Source organism: Micromys minutus (genome assembly GCF_963924665.1).
Source record: "Micromys minutus genome assembly, chromosome: 20".
Taxonomy (NCBI): domain Eukaryota; kingdom Metazoa; phylum Chordata; class Mammalia; order Rodentia; family Muridae; genus Micromys; species Micromys minutus.
This window is the reverse complement of record NC_137955.1, coordinates 11,688,590-11,715,743: the sequence shown is the minus strand read 5'-3', so window position 1 is coordinate 11,715,743 and position 27,154 is coordinate 11,688,590. Positions and strand designations below refer to the sequence as shown.

Genomic DNA, 27,154 nt, shown 5'->3' with positions numbered 1-27,154 from the left:
AGTGCTTACTCATGAAATAGAACCACTTGCCTAGTTCTTCAAACAAACACATTAAGAATGATATGCAATAGCTGATTTAATCACCTTGTCTTACTTTTCTATCACTTTGGTAAAATATCATGACCAAAAGTAACTTGGAGATTTACTTTTGGTAAAAGTAGATTTCCGATTACAGACATAGTCCATCATGAAGGGAAGTTAGGGCAGGAACTCAAGGCAGAAATCCAGAGGCAAAACCTGAACTAGAGGGACACTGTTTATTGGCTTGTTTAGCCTGTTTTCTTACAGCATCTGAGACAGGCTGCCCAGGGGTCACACCACCCACAGAGGTCTGTCTGAAACCTCCCATTGCAATCACCAACGAAGAAAATGCCCCACACATTTGCCAACAAGCCAATCTAGGTAGGGCATTTTCTCATTTGAGGTTCTTGCTACCCAAATAATTCTAGCTTGTTTCAAGTTGACGTAAAACAAACAAACAAAACACTACCTAACTCTTAATTAAATATTATCATATTATTGTGGACTTCATATGAAAAGAAAATTATTAAAATAGCATATATTAAAAACCTTTCCAAATCCTTTTAGAAGGCCAATTGTTCAACTCATCACTTAGCTGATATGTGAATGGAATCTATAGGATTAAGTCAACTACTAAACTAACATCCAGGGCTCCAGTTATTCACCAATACATGGCCTATACTGTAAACAGGGAATATGTTTCTTTGTGTATCCTTATTTCTGATGTTCTAGAAAATCATTTGAGCAACCTGAATTAAATTTATAATTGTTTTATAGATTCCTAGCTATTGAAGATAATATCTATTCTAGCTTTGTTATACTGGACTCCTTGTAGCATTACAGAGATTCCACTGACTTCATAGTCGGAATAAGAAAATCAATTCCTCAAAATTTCATATGTCTTTCATCTTTCCACCAACTCCACCATCTACTTTTTCTGCAGACAGAAATGAAGAATTCAATAAGAAAATAATGGAGTGCATTGAACTGAAATTCAATTCACTTTGGTTCAATTCAAATAACACTAAAGTCCTTGAATCTGAATGATGTCTTCCAACCCAGTATGTCCCTCTTGATGGGTGATTCTTCATGAAGTAGCTTCTGAGAGTTAAAAGCAACAAAGCAACAACTACAGAACACTCTACAAAAATCCACCTGTAAAGAAATATCTAAAGGGGAAACATTCCTACTTGAAAATTCTTACAGTCTTTTATATGGCAAGGCATGAAGTCTGACTCTGAGAGAACCAATTATTGCAGTATGCTGAAAGCAACATAAATTGACATTCTCAGATCTCACAGCCTCAGCTGGCTGCTATTCACAGGATGAGTGCTTTCCTACTAACACATAATGTTCCATTAGCCAAGAGATAAAACACACACACACACACACACACACACACGATAAGAAGTTTTATTGTGAAACACTTGTATAATGCCAGGTTGACTCTCAGACATAGAGCAGTCTGCAGAAAAAGCTTAGGATTTTTATTTTCCCACCAGGTGGCATCAACTCAGCCCTTGTGAACATTCGGCACTCAAAACTCTCAATTCCAAAGACTCCAGTGTCGCTGATTATTTTATTTTCAAAACCAAGTTAGTCCTGTCTGTAGCTATATAAATGCAAGGTAATTTTCAGAATTCTTAATGCCATTTCTCCAGAAGACATCCTCTTCAGTTTAAAGTGCAGTGTTGGAGGGGAGGAATATTATATTTATAAAATAGCCTAAAACTCTGAATGCTATTAATATCATATGATTTTTGTTTTAACCCCAAATGACAACACAATTCTACCAATGAGGAGCCTGAGAAATAACGTGCTAGAAGGATTGGTGACTTCCTTTCCCTGCTGATTCTATGTTCAACAGAACCTATGTTCTCTGCCTCCAATAAATTCTCTTTTCCTGGTGATGACCTTCTGAGTTAAATATCTCACTGGCCTCTTTTTCTGTCGAGAACTAGGGCACAGCTTCTCTTGTTACCTCCGGGAAGCTCTTCCCATGGTTCAGTAATATATCCCTTTAAAACTCTGAATGAATTACTGTTTTACTGTTCCATTTTTCTTACCATCAACACTGAAATCAGTCATATTCATCTTTGATACTGTGAATATAAAATTAACATATGTTAATGATTTACCACCATTCCTACTGTGACACAAGTACTGGATAAATTCAAATTTAGCCTTCCCGTACACCATCAGGGTTTCCTTAAGACATAGTGCCTAGCAATGATAACAAAATATGTGTTGTGTAACTTTAATAGTTTGATAAACATATTCTTCAATGATGCTTTATAATTATACAGAAAATTTTTGTTTATTTAAAAAGTCATTTTTAAATAAAATCAAAAACTTGTACCTTGGAAAAGTCACAGCAGAATAAAACAAACTGTTCTTCAGCTCTAATTTAAGTTGCACCTAGAACAGAATGAATTCACTGTAGTGATCTGCTTTTCTGACTGGAACACACTTAGACTTGGACAGGAAAATCACATGGAAAGACAGAAGAAAGGTAATTTGTGAAAGAGCAGATCTACTTGAATAAATATATGTGTGGGGACAAAAGGCTGATTACAACTTATTTCAGAAATGACAATTAATATTTTATGGTCAAGTTCCTTATAAACTTTGCCAGAAGGATGTATGTTAGAGTTTTCTTCTCTATTGTAAAATACCTTACAAGTTACTAGAAGAAAGATGTATTTCAGCTCAGGACTATTTATTTCTTATTACCATGGTAGGCAAAGAAGAAGAAGAAGAAGGAGGAGGAGGAGGAGGAGGAGGAGGAGTAGGAGGAGGAGGAGGAGGAGAAGAAGAAGAAGGAGAAGGAGAAGAAGAAGAAGAAGAACGAGAAGGAGAAGGAGAAGGAAAAGAAGGAGAAGAAGAAGAAGAACGAGAAGGAGAAGGAGAAGGAGAAGAAAAGGGCAGAGTCAAGTCAAGGCGTTTCCTTCTAAGAAAATAGTCTCTGTAACTTAGTTCCTCTTCCTTCTAATGACACATAGGTAAGGCTGGTACTTACTCTCTTAGACTGTGGCCTCTCAATAGCACCACCAGCTGGGATGAGCTTTCAACACATTCTTTCCTTTGGGGGATGTTTCATATCCAATTCACAACACACTTCTGGCTCACTAAAGCTTTCCGTTCAAATTGTAACGCACAATGCTGTATTACTCAAAGCAGTACTCAAAGTTGTAATACACTTAATTATTCCAACAGTGTTCAAAAGTTCAAGACCATACATTCCTTCAAGACTCAAGACATAATAGCGCAGACTAAAAAATTCTACTCTAATGCTATCTCAGTATCTTTGTGGCTTAGGAAGAATGAAGCTACCTGTGCCTAGATGGATGGGTCATACATACCTGGCCAGGAGCTGCTAAGCATGTACAGAGCACCCAGGACCCATCATTTTCTCCCTTGCCAACTTATAAGTTCTTATGAAATCCATAAAAGAAGAAGAGTTTATTCTTGGCAAATTAGTCAACAGTAGACATTATGACTATCTTAATATGCGGGCAGCTAGGTTAACTGTAACTCAATATAACCTTGTGTTCTGTAGCCGAATTAATGTTTAAACTCATAATAAAATTGAAAATGTCTTCAGCCCTTATTTGAAGGCAAAAACATTATACTTTAGCAATTCTTGTTTTTCAGCCAGCAAAGAAGAGCTAAATATCAGGCCCCTTATTCCTTTAAATCGTTAGTGAGGTTTTATCCAGTGAGTAGTATTGCATAATTTTAAAGTGATAGTGTGGTCAAGTTGTGAGAAAGCAATCGCATGTTAACCACAAGACAGCGATGTTGTATATTAAATTGAATATAGACTTGAAATCCCATGAGTTGCATGCTAGTGTTGACTAGATTATTAACTAGTGTGATATTAGATGGGGCATAATTCACCTTTGGGCTTTATTCTATTTGCAAACCTAGAAAGAGAAACCAAATAACAGTCGTGATGCTCGCTTGAAGTTCTCCTGCGTCTCCCTTTCTGGTCTGGCAGTTGGATGACCTGCTGAGTTTACTTCACAGTGTTCCCCCAGCTGAGTTCTATTTCAAACACTCCTGTAAGGCAGTTGTTAATAAGCTGAGTGTCGGGCACTGCTGTTACTTTTGAAGCTGATGTCTATGGTAACTATCCCTTGCTTGTTTAGGTACTGAGCTTCTTTGGAGGGAGTTTGGTTTTGACTGTTGTCTTTAAATCATTCAATTAGTTTGTTTTATGCATATGAGTGTATGTCTGTGTAGCACTTGTGTGCTCTGTGTCTGTGGAAGCCAAGAGAGGGCATTGAATCTCTCGGTGCTAAGCTTACAGGTGGTTGTGAGTCACCATATGAATGCTTAGAATTGAACCTGACTCCCCTGGAAGAGCAGCCAATGTTTAACCACTGAGCCATCTCTCTGTCCCTGATTCTACACTTTAAGCTATGAGTCATAAATCTAAAGTGTTTGAATGAATGTTGCTGATAGTCATAAAAGTTATGTATATTAGCAAATCATAGCAGTGCTGAAGATAAGTGCATCTCCCCTAATGTACCGAATGGCATCAGATGACCTGTGGTATGCTAAGCTTGTAATTGTACATTTTAGGAATCTAATTCTTATCTTTATGAACTAAAGGGTTGAGTTATCTTATTGACCACACTCTTCCTAGTGTGCCATTCTGTGATTTTGTTAATTATATGGAATTTCAGAAAAGTTATATCAGGAGAGTCATATTTTTTTAACCTAGACTTGGTTCTGAAGCTTGGCTTAGATTATAAATAAAAAACTCTAGGCTCCCGTTCTTCTGAAGGCATGTAGGATGCCTGTCACAAATATTCTGGGTGGTGGCCAACAGCATGCCATTCCTTCTTCCTTCATCAAGCCCATGCTGTGTCAAGTGTTCTGGAACATTTTGCCTAGGGCTTCTCTCCGCTCAGAGACTGGGTGTTGAGTTGCCTAATCTGCCATCAGATCAACCATCTGCAGGAAAGCTTAACATCGGAAGTTTGCACAGTTAAGTCAGATCTTAACAATAAAACTTCCCAACGTGTCTAAAGGTATCAGGAGATTATGAGAGCAATGGTTTTTAAAGTTAATAATAAATCTCTGGTGGAGGTGTCTTAAGAACTAATAAAGATGTGGGACACGCATGCTCTTTTAAAGATAGTGATCTAAACCCTTTTACTGAGTAAGTCCTTGGAGTAAAATGTGAGCATTGGTTTTTAATACTTCTCTGATTTTCTTCTAATGCTTAATGCTCACTATTTTCGATGAGCTGGAAATATAGTTACGATACAATATTTAGTTAAAGATCCACATTTAATTAAGTTACATAAAATATTTTCAGAAGATCAAATAGGTTGACATGTGACAGAACAGGTCGGTTGATAGTTGCTTCCTTTTGCCTCTGTGGCTAAATATTTGAGAAAAGTAACTCGAGGGAAGAAGGTTTATTTGGACTCACAGAAGGAGGAAAGAAATCTCTTATGGTGGGTAAGGCATGACAGTGATCAGAGAGAGGGGAGAGGCAGGAATAGCTGTATTTCTCCTCTTTTTTTTTTTTAACTTGGTTTTCAACCCATGAATGGCTCATCCTCTGCTTTGGTCAAGCCTGTCTAGAAACACACTTTCCAGACAAACACAATCATGTTGATTATGAAAATTAACCAATTACAACATTTTTCTAATTTAAAAAATGCATTAAAAGTTTAAAATAGGGGCTGGAAAGGTAAGTCAATGAGTAAGAACATTGGCTGTGCTTCCAAAGGATCTGAGTTCAGTTCCCACACGGCAGCTCACAGCTGTCTGTGACTCCAGCTCCAGGGCATCCGATACCCACGTGCACATAGGCATGTAGGCAAAACACCAATGTATGTGAAGTAAACATAAACAACCCATAAAAAGCTATATAAAATAAAATACTTATTAAAGCTTTAAGTAACCATACAATTTCATAGAAATGTTATAAACTATTTTTTGATCCCAACCAAACAAGACCAAAGCCTGCCCAAACTTCTAAGAGATTGTGAAATTTGGCTGTTTAAAATATTAACTCTTCTGAGAAAAACTAAGGTTAAAAATCTGGGTTTAGGATCAAATAAGTCTAAATTTTAAAGCCTGGAGCAAATCATTCTAGCCAGTGTCTTTAAACAAAATCCATATCCTCTCTTAACTGTAAAATGAGATTGTAACATTTCCTTCTGGATGTATTGACAATTAAATGGAATAATATAGACAAAGTGCCTGCCACAAGGCTACTAAAGCCTTGGTATTCTTTAAAGGGCAGCCATTGCAAATAGTATCTATATTATGGGGAGAAAACATTGTTTCTATATCCACTTAGAGGGCAGTTTATTTATATGGATTATGTATAATGTTGGAAACTTCATGAGCAGAAATGGGTTAAAATAATTCTTCTTTTAATTTTGAACAGATCAATAGTGCCTCGGGGATACTTAACTTCTTCTACAGGAAACATGAGAGAATCAATAGCATTTTGTTGTGTGGATGCTTCATAGATTGGAAGCAAAGCCAGCTCACGATGGCCCAGACAGGCAGAGGTAATAGCACCCAAGCAGAAAAGTCTCCCACCTATTTATATATGGTCCCAATCACGATTGAGGTTAGACACTCGGGTACAGCATCAGACTATAGATTCAAGTTAGACTTAGGTGATGGAGATAGTAAGTTGTAAAGAAGTCCAAGCCTCACTGAATCTTAACTGGGATGTCATAAAAGTGGTGCTAATAAAATGTGATTTCTTAAACAGCCGATAGCACCGTTATTATTAGCTTAGCTCTCGGCTCCTTTTAGCAGAGAGATTAAACAACAGGGCTCATGTGAGATAGGAAAGATAGCAATGAATGAATAATACATATATTTTATCTATACAAATGTCAGTTGTGAATACTATTAAACATCATGGTAGAAAAATCCCGGAACTGCGTGGTCGGGTGAAGCAGTACAAAGAAACCTGTAGCTAAGGCAAGAACGTAAGTGCTCTCACCTTGTCCATCCTGTGAATGCACTGTGCAGTCTCTGGGGTGTCACTTAGTGTCTCTGGGCCTTCAATCTTTCAGGCCTCCCCACACACATTAGCATTAGCATCTCATGCCACACAATTTTGTTATTCTCTGCTGGGTCCTTTTCTTCTCCTAACTATATTCAGACTAATTTTTCTAAAAACAGATTTATTTATCTGTTTCATATGTGTATGTGTGCATGAGTGCATGTGTGTGTGTGTGTGTGTGTGTGTGTGTGTGTTTGTAGCTCGAGTGTATGCCTTGCACTAGGTGCATGCAGTCACTCACAGAGGTCAGAAGAAGCTGTCCCATCTCCTGGAAATGGAATTACAGATGGTTGTGAGACACTCACTGTGGTTGCTAGGAACCACACTCCAGTCCTCTGGAGGAGCGCAAACTGCGCTGACATGCTAAGCCTTCTCTCCTGCCATCTTAACATATTTCAATACTGACTCATAACCTCAGATTCAAATGTAAGTGGGATAGACTTCCTTTTTATATTTTCTGACTCTAAACAAGAACAACATTTCAACTTTGAGAAATTTCTTGCTTTTAAGGTTTTGGTGCCTGTTAAGTTACACAGATCCCTGGGAATGACTGTGTTTTATATCATACACTCACTTTTTGGTACAAATACAGAAGAAAGCAGCACATGGATGGTTAAAGTCACCCAGATGCCCAGCTGTTCTATCAACGACCTGCAGATCTGGTGTAAAACTCTCAGCTACCGCTCCAACACTGTCTGTCTGCTTCCTGCTCTGATGCTCATAGATTAACCCCATGAAGCTGTAAGCAAGCCAACAATAAAACCCTTACTTTTCTAAAAATTGCATTGGCATGGTGTTCCTTCACAGCAACAGAACAGAAACTAAAACTATAATTTTTCATTACATGTTATTTATCTATTTACTTATTTATTTTGGGTTTGTGTACGTGAAGTCAAGAGTATGCCCCCAAACATATGAAGTCAAAGGATAAGTCAAAGGATAATAACTCGCGTCATCGGGCTTGGCAAAAGACACCTTTACACACTGAACTGTCTCAGTGACCCTGCCTTCAGTTTTTATGTTAATTTTCTCTAGTTGTCACATAACTCACGTAAGAGGTGATGATTTTAAAATGTTCTTTTGAGTTGATAGGAAAAGCATTCACTTAAGTGATCAAAGATTAGAAAAATTAAAAAATTAAAAAAAAAATCTCACATTTTTGAGAAAAAAAAAAGAGAAACGTGTATGTATGTGTGTTACTGCATCAGATATATATTACATTGCTGTTGCATAAACAGAGTTTAGAGCGAAATTCTGAGGTATGTATCTTTGGAGAAAAATACTTCATATAAATCCTTTAAAAGCAGTGTTTTTGTTGTTGTTTTTGTTCTCTTGTCTTTTGTGAGTTACAGCAAAGTAATTTCTTGCATAAGAATGGTGGGGAAGGTGTTGGAAATGTAGATCCCCAGACCTTTTGCCAGTAGACTATCTAGCATGGGAGCTGGGAATATGAAAGATAATTGTTACTCCCAAGAGATGTTTCCAACACATTTAATTTCCAGAACGTCCTTTCTGCTGATCTCTCCAAGGAAATGAAGTTTAAAGCTTACTTGAATTAATCTTTGCATGACTGTAGGTGAATATCATGAGGGTTTCATCTTTTACTCAGCCTCTGCCATAAATCTGACATCCTGGAAAGGTGGGGGTCACAGAAAGATGAAGAGCTTACATTCTGAAGGGGAGAAGACTTGTTTCAGCGACATACGGCACAGTCCTCTCACACATTAGAAGTTGACAAAAGAAAAATAAATGTCTAGTTCAGAGACTTGAAGATCACGTTCTGAACCATTTCTGGAGGAGAGTGATTGTGATATCAGTGAAGAGCTGCACATTATAGAAAGCAGCGGCTAACTTAATCGAGGTCTCCGATCTCATTCCGTCAAGGTGCTCCTGGGCTCTGGTGATGAATGTGTTCATTTTGTGTGGCTTGCTTTGGGTAAATAACCCAGTGCCCTATCATCTCTGCAGCCCTCAGGTGGTGTGTGTGCTGGGAGGACCGGGGAGGGGATGCCTGGCGCGGGTGCCCTGGCACTTCCTAGGAGAATCACAGCCCCTTCTTTGCAGCTGTCACTAGAAGACTTCTGGGCCTCCCTCTGGAAGAAACCCTCCTATCTAAACCGCTGTCCATTCCGTCCCGCATTCGCTCTCTGCAAGCAGCTCCTCCAAGCCTTTCCATTGTGCTCTGCCGCCTGCAGAAGACCTGCACCTCCTTTGTAGTGAGCAGACTTACTAGAGGCTATCCGGAACCTCTGGCTGCAATGGAGCTGTACGGAAAGGTAAACAAAAAGGAGTGCCTGGCGGGATCAGTCAGAAATCTAGCTTTTGTGGGCGTGTATGTGCTTGTGCGTGTGCGTGTGTCTCTGTGTGTCTGTGTGTTCGCTCTTGCTTGTGTGCCGATCTTGTCAATTCAGATGAACCGCTTTTCTTATGTGTGTGCCACCCATCGTCGTTTTCCCGCGTGAGTGTTGAATAAGACTGTAAAACTACTCCACTCAGGGTACGTATAAACTTTCCGGATTCAGGACAGAGATAAGGTAAAGCGCGTTTTCATTGGAAATTAGAACAAAGTGCTACGTTTTCTAGCCAGAGATACAGTCTAGCTTCCAAAAACGATAATGTGAAGAGAACGACCTTGTTTGGGATGAACTGGCGTTATTTTCACTAGTGCGCTTTGAGGAAATGGTTAGGCAAGCTGAGAGCTATAACAACCTGTGTAACTGGAAAGAAGGGAGGGTTTCCACCGCCCAGTGCAGCTGGAGGGGCTTGCCCGAGGGAAACATACTGGGTCTCTGGGAGTTGTAGTTTACAATTTTCCCATTTGAGTATTTGCCTCATAAGATTAAACTACAAGTCCCAGAAGCTCACGGGGTTCATGGCCAGAACGCCTGTGCGGAGTCAGGAGTGGACAGCTCCGGTGCTGATGTTGGAGCGGGCTACAGAGCCCAAGGCGTTCAGAGTGTTGCTGGGAGCGCGCAGGCTGTGCACGCTTGACCAGGCTCGGGGACCAGCGCTGTCCTAGCAAGAGAGAAAGGACATTTGCCTACAATGAGACACGAGGCGCCCATGCAGGTGGGTCTACAAAGAAAGAATGGTCTCAGAGAAACTGAGAGGGTTTCTCCAATCGCTCAGGGGACTTGATGAAAGATAGATAGGGTTGTTCATTTTCTTTCCCAGCTCCTTAAGGATGCTGAGTGTGGAAAATGATAACCTGAGCTAACAAAGTGAGGACAGCCCATCTCTTATTGGCTTTGATGGTTTTGGCTTCCTAGGTTAATGATAGCGATGTGAACTGGAGAATTTTCTGTCACATCAATTTACTGAGAGTTCTCCACTGCGACCGGGTAGAGCAAATTCAGCTTCCTTAAAGCCATTAAGAAAGAAAGGCCAGTGCCAGTACCCACCCCCCAAAGTAGTCTAGATAAAAAGAAGAAGAAAGAAAGAAAGAAAAGAAAGAAAAGAAAAAGAAAAAATATTAGGGTTTTAGCATCAGCGGTAAAGAGCAAGACCCATTTTCAGTTATCTCAGAGCTATGCCATCCTTGATCTATGTCTACTTAACTGGCTGGCTCATTTTTAAGGACCCTCTCTTCCCCAGTATTCCTGGAGAGAGGTGGCCATTCACTGTACCATCAGAGTCCCCCTTTTAACTACATCCTTCAGGGTTGCTTCTTTCAGAAATGAAAAGTACCCTTGTTGGATCTGGTCACCCAAGTTATGCTTTTAAGTAAAGACTAGTTTTGTTTCTCCTCTCTGTGTACAACTGGTTAGGGCTAAACCTAAGTCTATGTTTGTTAACGAACCTAAATGGGCCCATTGCATAACAGAGAGGCGTTTTTTGAATGGGATGAGAAGAGAACATTCCATTTGGAGTGTATGGCTTCCCTTCAGAATCCACCTCTGTTGGTAAACTCAGCAACATAAATATTTGACTATCCAGCCTCAAACATTTCCTGTGGATTCCTCATGAATCAAGGACTTTATACATCAGTGTTCATTTACTTTTAATTTGTTTTACAAGCTATATATATTAAGGAATCCTAGCTGGATGGTTAAATGAAAACACCATAGAATTTCATTGTTTTCTGGAGTATTATATAATGGAAGACCTCAAATTACATTAAGAGTTATTGAAAAATTGATTTGTGCCGGGGAATACTGGGCCCTTTGTGTGACATCGAGTATTTCGGTTTGTGAGCTGGCTTTTTATTATAGACCTTGGGCAAAATGAGTGTGGACAGACAATAAAGACTGTTGATATCAAGGTCTATTAGCTTATGATAATTTCCCTTTCTGGAGGTGTTGCTAAGAGACACTAGCTGAATTAATAATATTGGATGAAAGTATATATTGGCAGTTGCCTTTAAAACTGGGTTTCCATACTCCACTGTGCACATTCATATGAAAATATCATATTATGACCCCTAAATTTATGGCTTTCCAATATTTTTCATTAAAAAATGAAAAATAATAATGTACATTAGAATTTAAAGTTGATGCTCTGAAATCTTTCTGTCAAATGACAAATAAAATAGCTGTTGCATATTGATAATATTTTTCTGTGTTGCTTAGACTGTTAAGAAAGGTAATTAAATGTAACAGAACTGTGTGAAGTTATTACTTTAGGACATATCTTAAATCATTGTGGGCATGTCCACTAGATATATACTAGATATTGTAAAAGGTATATTCCAGTGGAAACTCTAATGGCGAATAAATGTAAAAGTTAGATAATGTGGAAATAACTTTCTGATGGATACAGGTACTTTCTTATTCATGCTACATTTTAATACACTGAATTATATCTTTAGAATTTAATATATAACCTCCCCAAAGATATTGTGATTATGTCAGATTTGTAAATAGTGTACTTAATCCAAGAAGACACAGTCATTTAAATAGATTATTGTTATAGATACGTCTATCATTTTAATATTTTTTAAATTATATAATAATTCCAAAAATAAATGTAATTTAGCTTTTCTTGAGTAGTAATTACTCTTTCAGGGTCCATTTTCTAAACTATAATCATATTCCATGTAATGTTGAAGCACAAATATGCAACATGAGAAATACTGGATATTTCTTTTTTCCTCTCAAAGAATAAGTTCTACCATCATTCTAAACATATTCCCCAAATATTTAACTTACATCTACAAAGAATGAATCATAAGGCAAGCTTCATTTTATACTTCCCTTATCTCAGAGTTTTTCTCCATTTTAAAGTATTTAGTTCAGATGCTGAGACAAAACAAAGTAAGCTTTTAGTTCATTGTCTAGCCTCCTAAATAATATAATTTTTTCTGAAATAAATTTATTTGGAAAAGTATGCAATGTCCATTATAAAGCATTTGCCGTTCTTAAGTAGATGGCTTTGTGTTTAGCTCATTGTATTTGTAGTTGACACATGAATATTTTCTGCAGAACATTCCACCCTAAGTTGATAGAAAATAAGGCAATACTTGTTCCTTGAAGTTACTGCTGCAACAATGTGCAGTGATAGCCTTGGGTTCTTGTATTGTCTTTCTAAGTAGATAATCAAGGATAGCACTTAGAAAATATGATGAGCTGAAAGCATTCATACAGGAGATGGTCATTTCAGAGAACAACTTTGACGCAGGAGCCAACTGAAAAACAGCCCCAGCCTAGCCAGTGCTTGCCTGTGCTGACCAGTGTGCTTTGCACTCAGATGCCACTTGTACGTATGTATAAAACACTCAAACGCATTATATATGTGGGTCAAAATAAAAAAATAAGTTGTAAAATTCTACAATTCACTATTGCCAACTAGATTGATTACTAGAGCTTATGAAGATTCAACAGCTTCTCTTATATGGAAGAGTTCAGATTCTTCCAAAGATTTCTGCCTAAAAAACCTCTTGTCGTTCCTCCTATTATTTTAATTTCTCCTGAAGGGATAAATGAATGGTGTGAAGAGTGAGAACAACTGGATAAGTGTTATTCACTCATCTGATTGGGAAGAAAGAAAAATTTATTGGCTCTATTTTATGTTTATAAAAAAAGCTTGTATAAAACTAAGCTAAATATTTGAGGAAGGTCACTGTGTTATGAGTTTTGCTGTCTTTCTTCTTTGTAATTTCCATTTGTCTTTCACATCTTGCATTTAGCTTGGTCCTAGGTTTCTCTGATAAAAACAGAGCCTTCATGTTGATAAAGGAACTTCAAATAAAACTATATTCTGGAGCAATGGGACAGATGGGAACGAACTGGCTAAACATAAGCAGAAGTGAGAAAAGAATGTAGATACAGACCAAAGGCAACTCTGAAATGGAAGCAGTAAGACATACATTCAACACAGGCCTGTTCTGCACAAACCAAGTAATAGCTAATTAGTGTCAAAGTATTATTACTCTTGTGTTGGCTGTGGAAAAGTTGTGATAGCCCTGCACTTTATTATTCATGAATGTCTCACCATTTTTATCCCCTGCAACCACCCATCTCTTTTGGGCAATGGACACTTAGTTCTTATCTTTTACAACACCAAAAATTTGTTGCAGATGTTGGGGAGACAGTCTTCCCTATTTCCTTTTGGCTTGTCACTTAGGCATCATAGTTACAAAGAGTAGGAAGCTAAGAGAATTAACTTAATCAGCAAATAACTTTGGGTGCCACTAGGATGGGTTTTCATCTTTACTGGTTTATGTTCAATAACTTTTGGATTTATTATGAAGTCACTTCTCAGGTGAGGAGTGAGAAATTCAGTAATCTATGGGTAAAGAAAGTAGTGGTTAGAAGGGAGTTGGTATGATGTCTATTTAACAAGATAATAGTAGACTCATGCCCAGAGCTCCCCACGTGCAGCTTCTTGGCCAGATGTGATGTACAGTACTAATCATGAGTTCACTGCAATGAACTAAACTTCAAAGCCAATACCAGAAAGCAACTGGTTACAGCCATAACATTCACACCGTTACTACATTCAGAGGTGCATCTTGCCAGACCATTTTTGTGATTTGTAGAATTCACAGATGTGTGAGATTGCTGATGACTTTCTTTCACCAGTATCCCGAACAGCATCTTCCAGTAGAGTGAACACTAACAGGCAGGTGGAAGCTGCCAATCAGGATCAGCTTCTAAGTCCTTATAAAAGTTTGGCATCTTCAGCAACAAGTGTCTTACCATTGGCTCCTTATGGAAATGGAAGAGCAATGCTAATGGTCTGTATTGTTTTGGGAGTCCCTGGGACTGATCACATGACCAGTTAGTTGAAGGGATGTGTGGCAATCCTTGGGAAGACCAAGATCTCACTATATAACCCAGAGACACCTTGAACTTGAAGCGATTCTTCATGAGCCTTGGGATCCATAGTGTTGGCTGTGTTTGTTATTCTTCCTGGATAATTCCTAGTGTTACTGATATTTTCTCAGAAAAGCCTTTAGCCCTTTCTCTTATTTTGTATTTTACTGATTTGGGCTTAAAAACAAACTCATGTTTATTATACTTACATTACTAGAAAGTTAGCTTTTTTTAGGGTAGAACTAACATCACTGAATTTGGTTATTTTTTTTCTGCTGATGAATATAAGCATTTAAAATGATAAACATTTCTCTACAGATTGCTATGAGCTAACTCACAGGTTTCTGAATATATTGTTTGGCTGTATATCACTTCAAACTCTGCTCATTTCCTTAGAATGTTTTGATGACAAGTTTGTATATTCAGATCTTGCATTAGTATTGAAAATTCATTAGATTTTACTTATATATCATGTGGAGGACATTTTTTAAGTAATGTAATCTTTTGAAAAAATCAGCCTATTTTAGATCAGAATGAGAAATAATGTGAACATTCTCTGTCTTTCTGTGGGCTACAGTTGTGAAGTGTAGTGTCTAAATTCCAATCTGGTCATCTTTGGTGTCATGAAGATCTTAGATGTTCTTAGTGAGTTGAAATATACTTAGCATATCAATTCCTGAGAAATATATTTTTCAATTTTCAAACACAGTAATGTTTCTCTCCTTTTTGGTTTGGTTTCACTTTTAATGTATACTGAGCCTTTGTTACTAAGTATACCAAGGTTTGTAATTGGTATCTTCTTAAAGAATTTCTCTATTTCTATCCCATAACCTTTTTTATTTTTATTAATACTCCTTATTGTTTCATATTGTCAGTACAGGTTTTATTGCTTTTATGGTGTTTTTATGGTATTTTTATTAACTGATCCTTATACAGCCCTCCACTCCTATTCTGATAATGCTTACAGTGACTTAAAGCATCAATGCACAGCAGGTTCTGACTATTACAGAACATAGATGATTGAAGGAGAAGACATTTCCCAGAATCAGCTTGTCTAGAGAAGCTTGGCACTGTAGGGTGCTGAGCATCCTCTGACACAGTCCGTGTTAAAATAGTGGAATGTCACTGTCACCAGAAGGGGTAACTGTTCAAGACAGAAGATGGTAGGAGCCTTTGGAGTCATATTCCCGTGGTCCTAGAGAGCTCAGGTTAAATGCCAGTTTACTCAGTATCATTTTTGTGCAGATGCATGAGAACTTGACCACATGGACCTGCCCAGGCGTCTGTATGAAGGCTTTTGCAAATGGGTTGCACATTGGATTGATGAAAAGAACTATGCTGGGGGTCTTAGAGATGATCTCTTCCTGGCCCCACCCTGAATATCTTAATTCTACATAAATTAGGGTTCATTTAGACACATCTGTTGCTCTTAAATCTAGTGTAGCCTATAAAGGTTTAAATTTATATCCCAATATTAAAATATATAAAATAAGATAAATATGTACTTGAAAACACAGCATTGGATGTGCTGCCAAGGAATGATAAGAAAACTTACATGAATTCCATATCTACAAGGAACCTTTCCATGTTCCCTCTACCCTTTGCTGCAGGAAAGCATTTTCATTTTTAGGAATTGATAACTGTGTATAGAAAATAAAAATATGGAGATTAATTGAGGAATTTCTCTTTTGTTAAACTTTCTATTCCTCTGTCAAAGCTGCATATAAGGAGGATAGTTCTCTGGCTCTTAGGAAGAATTTGGAGTTTGGCATCACAACATCTCTTTTGTTTTATGTCAAACACAATTGGGGTGATTAGTTATGTGCTGAGCTTGGTAATGCTAGCACAAAAATAAAACAAAACATAAATCAACCGACTAACCAAACAAACAAAAAACCAACTTTGCTGCATGTGACAAAAGCCTTGGGCTATAGGTAATCATGGTCATTAAGGCCACACCACAAAACAATATTGTAAAAATATATATTATGTAGAAAGCATATTTTAAGTTTTGACTTATTCTTGGACTAGTAATATTAGTATGAGGTGTTATGGTCATATGATACTAATCAACAGCATCCTTGCTCCCTTTTAGCCACATAAATCTGAAGGTAAACAGCTGATGTGCAATATACTATGCTCACTGGGTAGGTCTGGTTTATTACATGGATTTTTCAACCTAACTATAATTTAAACTGATGATGTGTTTATCAGTATACACCCCACTGTACTGTGTAGGGCACATCCTCATTTGTATAATATACTGTGCGTGTACAATATTTGAGTTTTTTTTTTGAAAATGTACTCGATGTTTTTTTTTTTTTCAGGAGAAGTTCACTTACCTCTTCCAATATTCTTTATCATTTAAATTTTGGTTTGATTTGGTAAGGATAAAATTAACTAGCTGAGCCTGTAATATTGTTAACTCTTGAAAGGCACATTTGGTCCAGGCAGTAAGGACTCAACACTCAGGCTGAGAAGTTAAGATATCCTATATTATGTAGTTGCTTTCACTTGGCCTTCTTTTTCACATCTTAACTTTATTTTCAAAATTGGAATGGTAATTTCTGCTACTGCAGGGAAGAAGCTTGGATATCATTCTTGTCTTTATACCACAACAACCAAGTTGACTTGCATTAGTCAGGGTTCTCTAGAGAAACAGAACTGATAGAATAAATGAATGAATGAATGAATATTTGTACATTCAAATATATATGTGTACATATTCATACATAGTATTTATTAGAGTGATTTACAGGTTGTAATCCATCTGGTCCAACAATGGCTATATACCAAAGAAAAATCCAAGAATCTAGAAGTTGTTTAGTCTACAATCCTGCATGTCTCAGCTGACATTTTGTATACACTGGGATCCCAAAGAAGTAGGCTCTAATGCCAGTGAGGGAATGGACTTGCCATCAAGACCAAGATAAGAAGATAAAGAACAAATGCTTCCTTCTCCCTGTTCTTTACGTAGGCTTCCATGAGAAGGTGTGGCCCAGATTAAAGGTTTCTCTTCTGTCCTCAAGTAATAGGGATTTAAGAGGGGTCTTCCTACCTCAAATGACTCAATTAACTAAAAAGCCCTCATAGATGTGCCCAACATCTTGGGTTTTTGGTTAATTCCAGGGGTTAGTCAAGTTGACATCTGAAAATATGGATAACAGTACTAAAAATCATTAGTAATAAGTAAATTACCACGTACAGTGGGAAGATAGAGAAACAGTGATCATAACAGTTAACAACATTACAGAAAAGAGTGCAGTGTACTTCAGGAGACTTTGCTGAAATGTGTGATGGACAGGATGTAATACTCTCATTGTACTGTGTGAATACACAAAATAAATATTGGGAACATTCGGCTGATCCTGGGACTGCACAAGGGAGCCAGACAATCTACAGTAAAGTCAGTTTTAATCAAGTAGGATATGTGGGATTTTTCAGGTCTGTCCTGGAGTAGGAAGAGGAGCAAACAGAGCTGAAATTATCAAGCAATGCCTTAGTTAGTGTTTCCATTACTGTGAAGAGACACTGTGACCAAGGCAACGCTTATAAGGACAACATTTAATTGGAGCTGGCTTACAGGTTCAGGAGTTGAGTCCATTATCATCAAGGCAGAAAGTATGGCAGCCTTCAGGCAGGGGTAGTCTAGGAGAAGTTGAGAGTTTTACATCTTCATCTGAAGGCTACTAGGAGAAGACTGACTCCCAGGCAGCTAGGTGGAAGGTCCCAAAGCCCATCCCCACAGTGGTCAACAAGACCATACCTCCAACAAGGACACACCTACTCCAATGAGGCCATGCCTCCTTACAGGTTGCTCCCTGGGCCAAGCATACTCAAACCACCACAAGCAGGAAGAAGAAAAACACATAGAATGAGTTTCTTAACCCCCTCAAATTCCCTCAGGTGCAAAATAAACTGACTCCTAATTCTTAGGCATGGTCTAAAAACCCTGAGGCAGAGGCCATAGGGAGATGTGTTTTAGCTCAAAACAAAGAAGAATTTCAGCGTGTGGAGCTGTTTTGCAGCACAGCAGACTATCACAGTGGCCCTACTGTGTGCAGTGTGTGGCTAGGACACTGACTGGATGACTGGAGATGTAAAGAGAGCACAGAAGGGTCTCATGGCATTAGGGGTGCACAGTCCTGTGCTGCAGGGTCGTTGTAACCCCACAATTCTTTCTTGTTTTTCAACTTCAAAATCAATGTTTTTGTGGCATTAATTTATGTTTTATGAAAATTGGATTGCTGTCTAATAGATAACTCCCTTCCTATCCATGTTTTCAAGTTTCAGTTCCATTCTTCCATAAAATGTCTAGAACATCTACATAGCTTAGTATTTAGAAATGTCAGTAAATTCACATTGCGACTGTGGCTAAGCCCCAGTGACATTCAAATGCAGCTGTAGATTGATCAAATGAACGTTTGTTCTTAGCAAGTTTAAAAATGTCTCGTTCTCCAGGATCCCTGGTGGAGGAGTTAGAGAAAGGATTTAAGGAGCTGAAGGGGTTTGCAACCCCATTAGAACAATACCAACCAACCAACCAGAGCTCCCAGGGACTAAACCACTATCTGAAGAGTACACATAGTTGGAACTGTGGCTCCAGCTGCATATATAGCAGAGGATGGCCTTGTTGGGCATCAACGGGAAGAGAATCTCTTGGTCTTGGCAAGGCTTGATGCCCCAGTGTAGGAGAATATCAGGGTGGGGAGGTGGGAAGAGGCGGGAAAAACTGAAAAGGGGATATAACATTTGAAATGTAAATAAAGTATATCCAATTATAAGAAAACAGAAGATGGCTCATTCTCATCTTTTGAGCCAGGATTTATTTCATTAGTGTGAAGTTGTAGAAAACACACTTCTGTTTGCTGTGCCCATATTGAACCCCTTCCCATCCTGTGATTCACTTCCAAACCACAGCTATATTAACCCTTGAATGTACATCTGGAGCTTCCCAGATAAATCTTATGACCGCAACTAAATCCTCATAATTACATTTAAAACTCTATGTTCGTGATGCTTAGATTGCTCCAATTTTTGAATCAATAAACCTTATTACTAGTGGTAGCTTGCACCATACTTTCTTTTAAGGCATTCTGAGGAACACACTATCCTGTTAGTACACCTCCTTACTGCTATAGGCTGAAGAATGTGGTAAACTAATAGGCCAAGCAGTCCTGTGAACTTCAAATTTAAATTAAACTTTTGTGATACACACAGAAATTCCCTTTGTGTTACTTTTATACAATGATTGCACTTTCCTGCAGGCATTAAATACGTGGAGAAAGGCAGTGTGTTCTCTTAGTATCTCATTCCCCATTTTCTGCTGTGAATTCCTCCTTAGCTCTGTCTCTCCTGGCTTCAGGCAATTAGTATCATCCTCTCTAGGTGACTTAGATGAGCTCAAGTATTATTTATGGTTTTGGCAGTCTACCCCCCCCAACTGAAGCTTCTTTTGTACCTTCTTCTAGGATTATTCTATTTTCTGTTTTGCCACAAAATACCTGTGCTGGATACTTTATAAAGAGACAGGACATATCTAGCTCACAATTTAGAGGTTCAAGTACATGCTGTCACCCACTGTAGGCTCTCTAGGGATGCTCTCCTAGTTCTTTCACGGAATGTGGGATGGCATCATCCTGTGAGTATATGTAAGATTCTGATAACTGGGTGAGATAGGAAGCCAGAAATATTCAAGGTCACGTTTGTTTTTGTGGTAACACATTGCTGTGGAAATTAAGCAAGGTTCCTTGAGAGTTTGCATTATTCTCTTCCGAGAGTGGGGTTCACAGTGACTTGTTTCATACCGGGTTCCATCTTTAAAAGCCTTTCCACCTCAGATGAGGAACCAAGTTTTCATATCAGAAACCCCAAACCACACTGAACTCATAGCGTTTCTCAAGAGGAGATACGATGGATATTATCCGGCTTTTATGGGATGATAGACTGCCTAGCCTGGCATTTCAGCAGAACTTGCAGCAATGGTTCCATTGTTTTTTATATCACCATCCAGTACACCAGCTGCTGAGTATGTGTGGTGGGTTTTCACTCTCCAGTACGCCAGCTTCTGAGTATGTGTGGTGCATTTTATGCTTGAAATGTATCTCGTGTGATTTTAAAAACTACATTTTAAATTCTGCTTAATTTTAGTATAAATCACCGTATGTTCTTTGTGGCTAGCACATTGATTAACAGAGCAATTGCCAAATAATTAATAGCAAAAGCAAGATTCTGAAGCAAGAGGGCTCACTGTTCTAAATGCTTCCTTTCTCTTCTGGGCCAGACTGGTACTTAGAAATGATACAATACTGCTCAGATAAATAGTAAAATTCTCAAGAAAACAAAAACAAATAAATGTCTATTTAAGGCATCTATACTTAACAGCAAACTAATCTTGACTCTACCAAGTTACAAATCTGATTTACAAAAGTAGTTCTTCTATGACCTCCATGAGCACTCTGGGTAGGTACTGTGTCAGTTTCATTGCATGTGATATTGGAAACTATAGGGTATCAATTAAAATAAGTTCACAAGATATATTATGCTCATGTACATGTTCTTATACAGTAAAAGAACTATACAATGAAAAAATGAAAATCAATAAAGTTCACAGCGATAGTAAGTATTGGAATCAGTGAGACCAGATATGGTTCACCGTGCTCCTGTCTAATAATGCCTCCCACATGGCCTTTTGGATTACTGTGCTTATTATATAGATGTCATGGGAAATAGGGCAGAGGTCAGGAACTATTCCCTGGCCCCAATTGCCTTCACACATTACTTACAGTGTGAATAAACTTGAGTGCAACATCTCATAGCGCTCTAGCTCATTGTAGTAGGGATAAGGTACCTACCTCCGATTTAACCTTCACATGAGGGTTAAGTCAGTGAGCAACGCCTGGTACGTTTGGAACCATATAAATGTATTGTTATCATTAATTTTAATCTTAAGGACACTGATATGTAAGTTGGAATGCTGATTGGATGAAATAGAGATAAGCTTAGATTTTTTTTTTCTAGGAAAGACTGATAATCACATTTTTTGGAAGAGAAGCCCTGTTTAGTTAGTTTGAGTCCTCCTAACTGAGATGACAAAGCTTCAGAGACCTCATACCCTGCAAATTCCTCCTGGCTTTGCTTTTCATGTTACTGTGAGAGATGGTGCCTTTGGTGCCTTTGATTGCCTGTGAATGCTGGAGAGTGACACACACCAACACAGCTGGAAAGAGCTGTGAAACTTGCTATTCTGTTTTCCAGCTGGGAATCATTGCCATGGATACCAGCATCAGAGGGGATTGGGGAGTGCTTTATATTGCTCCCCAAGTCTCTGACATCTGTTTCTGGCAAGGGCGATAATGAGTCTGCTTCATAACAAATAGGAAACTGATCTAAACTCACTTTCCCCACAGATGGCCTCTGCACAAGATGCCAGGTTGGGTCAGAAAGACTCTTCTGACCAGAACTTCGACTACATGTTCAAGTTGCTGATCATTGGTAATAGCAGTGTGGGAAAAACATCGTTCCTGTTCCGTTATGCTGATGACTCCTTCACATCTGCATTCGTCAGCACAGTCGGCATCGATTTCAAAGTAAAAACTGTATTCAAGAATGAAAAGAGAATCAAGCTTCAGATTTGGGTAAGTGACTTTGAACTGACATCGTCCTTCACTGTGGGGGGGAGTGTTGGGGAGTCTGCAGGGGAAAAATTCTACTTTGTCAGGTCTCCATGGGGTCCACAAGCTTTGATTTCTAGCCTTTTTTGCTGGAGAACATTGTGTTCCAGAGAGTGAGGTGATGCTTTTGAAGGTATGGGCCCTGACATACTTATTGTCACAAGATGCTGTTCAGCAATCTTTAGAAGAGAAAAAAAAAATCTAAGCTCCTGTGCTTGGGGGAGAGGCACTCAATGAGAGTTTGGCTCTGCCTTGATCTGTGTGACCTTGAGAAAGTCTGGAAGTCCTTCTGTGGTTCATTTTAAAATATGTACTTAAATAGATAGTGAATATATATCTGGTCTTTCAGAGGACAGGGGTCAGACTGACTTGGGCATTGCACAAGCGAAGATGATAGAATAGAGGGGAAAGGGCTACTTCCTAGGAAGTCCTCAGCCTAACTTTGAGAGTAATCTTTATATACTTAACAATATTGGTGTTTCGAATGTTTGTATACTCAAATAACAGAAATCACAAGAAACAAAATGCATAAAAAGAAGGTTCCTTACATAATTCTGAAACCAGTTGACTAGTTTTCTGACCTTCCCAGTGTCTGAAGTCCAAGGGCTTCTTAACTGAATTGTTGGCATAAATTTAGAAAAATAGAGAGTGAGAAGCAAGAAAAGTAACAGCCCCAAGTAATACACTAAGATACTGGATTTTATCACACAAATTCTACATAGTATATGCCTTATAAAGAACCCAGTGTTCCTAAGTTCATAGATGGAATGGTTTACTAGTCCGTTTGGACCCCCTTCTGTCACTCAAACTGATTGAAGCAATAGACAAGTATTTTCCCAGGAGGTGTTGTCTGCCTCCTGTGGACACAGTATCATTTGGTGTTTGTTGATAGAAGACTGATCCACAGGGCTCATGCCTCTTCAGTTAAATATAGAAAGTTAAATAGAGACAAGTCCCAGACTGTAGCATTTAGATCTTAAAAAAAATAGAGCAACCCATATTATAATGTTTATATAAACTGCATGAACTTTAACCATCTTAAAGGTCTTAGGGATAAAATTTTAAAATGCAAAGATTCGGGAATATACATAGACAACTGTCTAACAGAAGATTGACCATTTGACTTATGTTAATTCTGGAATCTTCTATGTCTAACTAGAACTCCTGTAAAAGCTTGGGGTAGTTTAGCTCCAGGTTTAGCTTCTTTCCGAAGTCATTAGAGGACAATGATTGTGTGTGGGTACTTGTTTAGGAACTTGCATTCAGTTGATGGTCACATACCCTCAGTGCATGCAGACAGAAAGATGGAATTCATGGCTTCACATTCAGGGCCTGTTTTATTCTCTACCTTTGTAGCCTTGAGCAATCAGAGTCATAGGATACGTTTCATATTCAAGCTTAAGAATGCTATTTTGATTTCCAGGGGCTTTTGTGGGTTGATAAAAAGAAGGTAATCTGGTTACCATATATCTTTAAATATCGTCTTAGTATACTCCCTGCTCATCAGAAAGAGCAGCCATTTTCCAGTCAGAGAATCCTAATGTTCTCTTCTTTGTCTTTTAGAGATATTTAAAAACAATCTTTGTAGACAGCACACTAGCATTGCATGTTAGATTGCCCTTGTAGTTATTACTGATTTTCTAAATCTAGGATGCTGACATAATCACTTGTGGAGATATAACATTTTTTGTCCTTAATACAAAGCTGATATATCTCAAAAATAAAAATGATTATTTTTATACTTACATAGGTATTTTTCTTAAAATACTGCTGCTTCTAGGCCAGAGCTAACTTTTTGTCTGTTCTTGGACACTAAGGCTTGGCTCCTTCTGTGTTTTCTTACTTTGGGGTGATGCTGTACCACATAGAGCTGGCAGAGGCCAGCTCAGGTTCTGCATCCCTCCTACCCTCTCTAACCTCATGCGTCCCACTTCCTGTGACCTCTGTGTAGCTTTTGACGGCATTTTTCTTGGACTTTTCCAGATAATGTGCCACTGTTTGTGAAGCTGCCTTGTGTTCCCAGGGGCAGTCCAACATTCTGTTTCATTTCAGAAACTCCACTAACTTATCCTAGAGACACCCCTACTCCCAAAACCAGCCACCCAAAGCTCTTCACCTTTCCTTCTCCTTATTCCTGACACTAGTTTATTCTTCATCTATATTTTCAGAATTAAAACATAATTTTGTCTGTCATGGGAACATACCTGGGAGGACAACGGCAGTAGGGTTGTGAGTTTGAGACCATCTTCAACTACAATGTATAGTGAATATCTCTTTAGAAGAAAAAAAATCAAAAAACTATAACTCCCAAATCTCCCTAAGCCAAGCAACTAACAAAAGCACCATCCCCTTTCTTCTTGTTTGGCTATACTAGGGGCTTTCGATACACTTATGATTTTAGGGTGTTAAAATTAGTTTTGCACAGATAGAGCATCTAGAATACTGAATAGGAAATATTCAGAAGTACTTTTGAAAGATTTTGTGCTTTTGAAGGTGCACTATAGAGAATTCAAGACACATCCAGAAATTAAACACTTCTATTAAGCAAATACTGCACAGGGTAAATATAAATATCAGTTGTTGGGTGAGAATTGTTTATGTCTTTTCTCTTTAGTGTCCTGATGATTCCACTTCAAGTTTTTTATCTTCCCTAATGAATCTAAAAATAACATATGCTAAATAGCTACCTCGGGGTCACACATGGGGGATGCCTAAGAGGATTTTCAGATTTGGTCTATTATCTTCTCCTCTTGCACTTGTTGAACCTCCCTGCTGTGGTAGACTTTCTTGACAATGACTGATAGTCTTGGACTACACATCCTGCTATACTGAGGACAATTGGAGAGGAGTTTGATTGTCATATTGGGGAGAGGTTATGAAAAGGAGTAACATGGTCTACACTTCAGTGTACATGTTCCTATGATAAGTTCAGGAATTCTTGTCCAATGCAGTAAGTGCACTGGTAAATATCACAGTATATATAGTTACTGCTGCTTAGTAACACCTTCAATTTCTTTGTGACTATATTTAATACAATGGGTTGACACATCTTGGCCATTTAAAAAATTTAATGTCCTTCAGAGCCCCTTTTATGCACTTATGCTAATGTCTAATTAATTTACTAAAACAACACCAATAACAAAACATATCATCTCTATTATATATTTCAAACAATAGGAGGGGAGGAGTTTCACAGTTTGGGAGCCATTGAGGATTCATCCTCTATACTACACCCTTTTCCAAGACAGGCTGAAAAGACTGTGGTTTTATGAGGAAAATACCCTGAAGTGTTCAGGCAGTGACGTGGCCATCCAGAGCTGAAGACTGTACACATTGGACAAGGGCACCAGCCAACAGCAACTGAGGCATCTTTTCAGTCAAACCCCTGTCAGTATTTAATTTCCAATGAAGACACCTAGTTAGGAAACAAGATCTGACAAACTTCATATCTGATTGTCAGTGAAATATACTAGATACAGACAAATCAAAAGAAGCCAGATTTCAGATAACATTCTATGTCGAGAGGTCAGAAATTTCATGGGAAGGGGCACAGGAAAGCTTCCTGCTCTTTCACTGTGGTGGTTTGCTTTATCTTCATGTGCTTTTTGAGATTTCATTTCTCTACAAACTGCCTGCTGGATTGTCAACAGCTGACCATGTAAATAAAACCCTTCTCATTTTAGCCTTTAAATAACAGCTATGAGAAACATGGGCCGCTCTTTCTGGACATTTTATACTTCTACTGTACAGACCTTACCACTTTGGATATACTTGTTGAGAGACATGTCATCCTTCAGTTCTATTTACTTATAAAGTTTAGATATATTAGCATATTAAATTCCCTTTATTCTTAATCACATTAACCTTGCTTTTTTGCAATTAGAATTCTTTTATTTCTTGTTTTATTGGATATTTTTTAAATTTGAATCTCAAATATTATCTCCTTTCCCATTTTCCCCTCCAGAAGTTCCCCTATCCCATCTCCCTCCCATTGCTTCTGTGAGGGTGCTCCACTGCCCACTGCCCACCAACCCACATCCTCCCACCTCCGCGACCTGACCTTCCCCTACACGGGGGCATCTAGAATTGATAGGACCAAGGGCTTCTCCTCCCACTAAAGTCCAACAAGGCCATCCTCTGCTACATATAGCTTGGAGTTGTGGGTATATCCATGTTTGCTCTTTTCTTGGTGGTTTAGTCCCTGAGAAATCTGGGGGATCTGGTTGGTTAATGTTGTTCTTATGGAGTTGCAAAGCTTCTTCAGTCTTTTCTCTAACTCTTTCATTGGGGACCCCATTCTCAGTGCAATGGTTGGCTAAAAGCATCTGCCTCTGTATTTGGCAGACTTTGGCAACTATATCAGGCTGCTGTCAGCAAGCACTTCTTGGCATCCAAAATAGTGTATGGGTTTTGTGTCTGTATATGGGATGTATCTCCAGGTGGAACAGTCTCTGGATGGCCTTTCCTTCAGTCTCTGCTCCAAAATTTGTCTCTGTATTTTCTCCTGTGAATACTTTGTTCCCCTTCTAAGAAGGACCGAAGCATCCATACTTTTGTTTTTTATTTTTGAGCTTCAAGTGGTCTGTGAATTATATCTTGGGCATTCAGAGCTTTTGGAGTAATATCTACTTATCAGTGAGTGCATACCATGTGTCTTAGTCATGGTTTCTATTCCTGCACAAAACATCATGACCAAGAAGCAAGTTGGGAAGGAAAAGGTTTATTCAGCTTACACTTCCATATCTCTGTTCATCACCAGAGGAATTCAGAACTGGAACTCAAACAGGTCAAGAAGCAGGAGCTGATGCAGAGGCCATGGAGGGATGTCACTTACTGGCTTGCTTCCCCTGGCTTGCTAAGCCTGCTTTTTTTTAGAACCCAGGTCTACCAGCCCAGGAATGGCACCACCCACAATGGGCTGGGTCCTCTGCCCTTGATCATTAGTTGAGAAAATGCCTTAAAGCTGGATTTCATGGAGGCATTTTCCCAACTGAGTCTTCTTTCTCTTTGGTTAACTCCAGCTTGTGTCAAATTGACAGAAAACCAGCCAGTACACCATGTGTGTTCTTCTGTAACTGGGTTACCTCACTCAGGATGATATTTTCTAGTTCTGTCCATTTGCCTAAGAATTTTATGAAGTCATTATTTATATAATA

The 27,154-nt window shown here is 38.5% G+C and overlaps 1 protein-coding gene across 1 annotated transcript in view; it reads left to right on the top strand.

The window, feature by feature from the left end:
* Window positions 1-10,117: 10,117 nt before the first annotated feature.
* Window positions 10,118-27,154, top strand: part of RAB3C (RAB3C, member RAS oncogene family) — a gene marked incomplete at both ends in the record, with an annotated part of 210,344 nt that continues 193,307 nt past the window's right edge. The window contains 2 exons of the mRNA XM_080933581.1: window positions 10,118-10,141; window positions 21,735-21,962. Coding sequence (XP_080789707.1) covers window positions 10,118-10,141; window positions 21,735-21,962 — 252 coding nt within the window. The remainder of the gene's footprint in view (window positions 10,142-21,734; window positions 21,963-27,154) is intronic.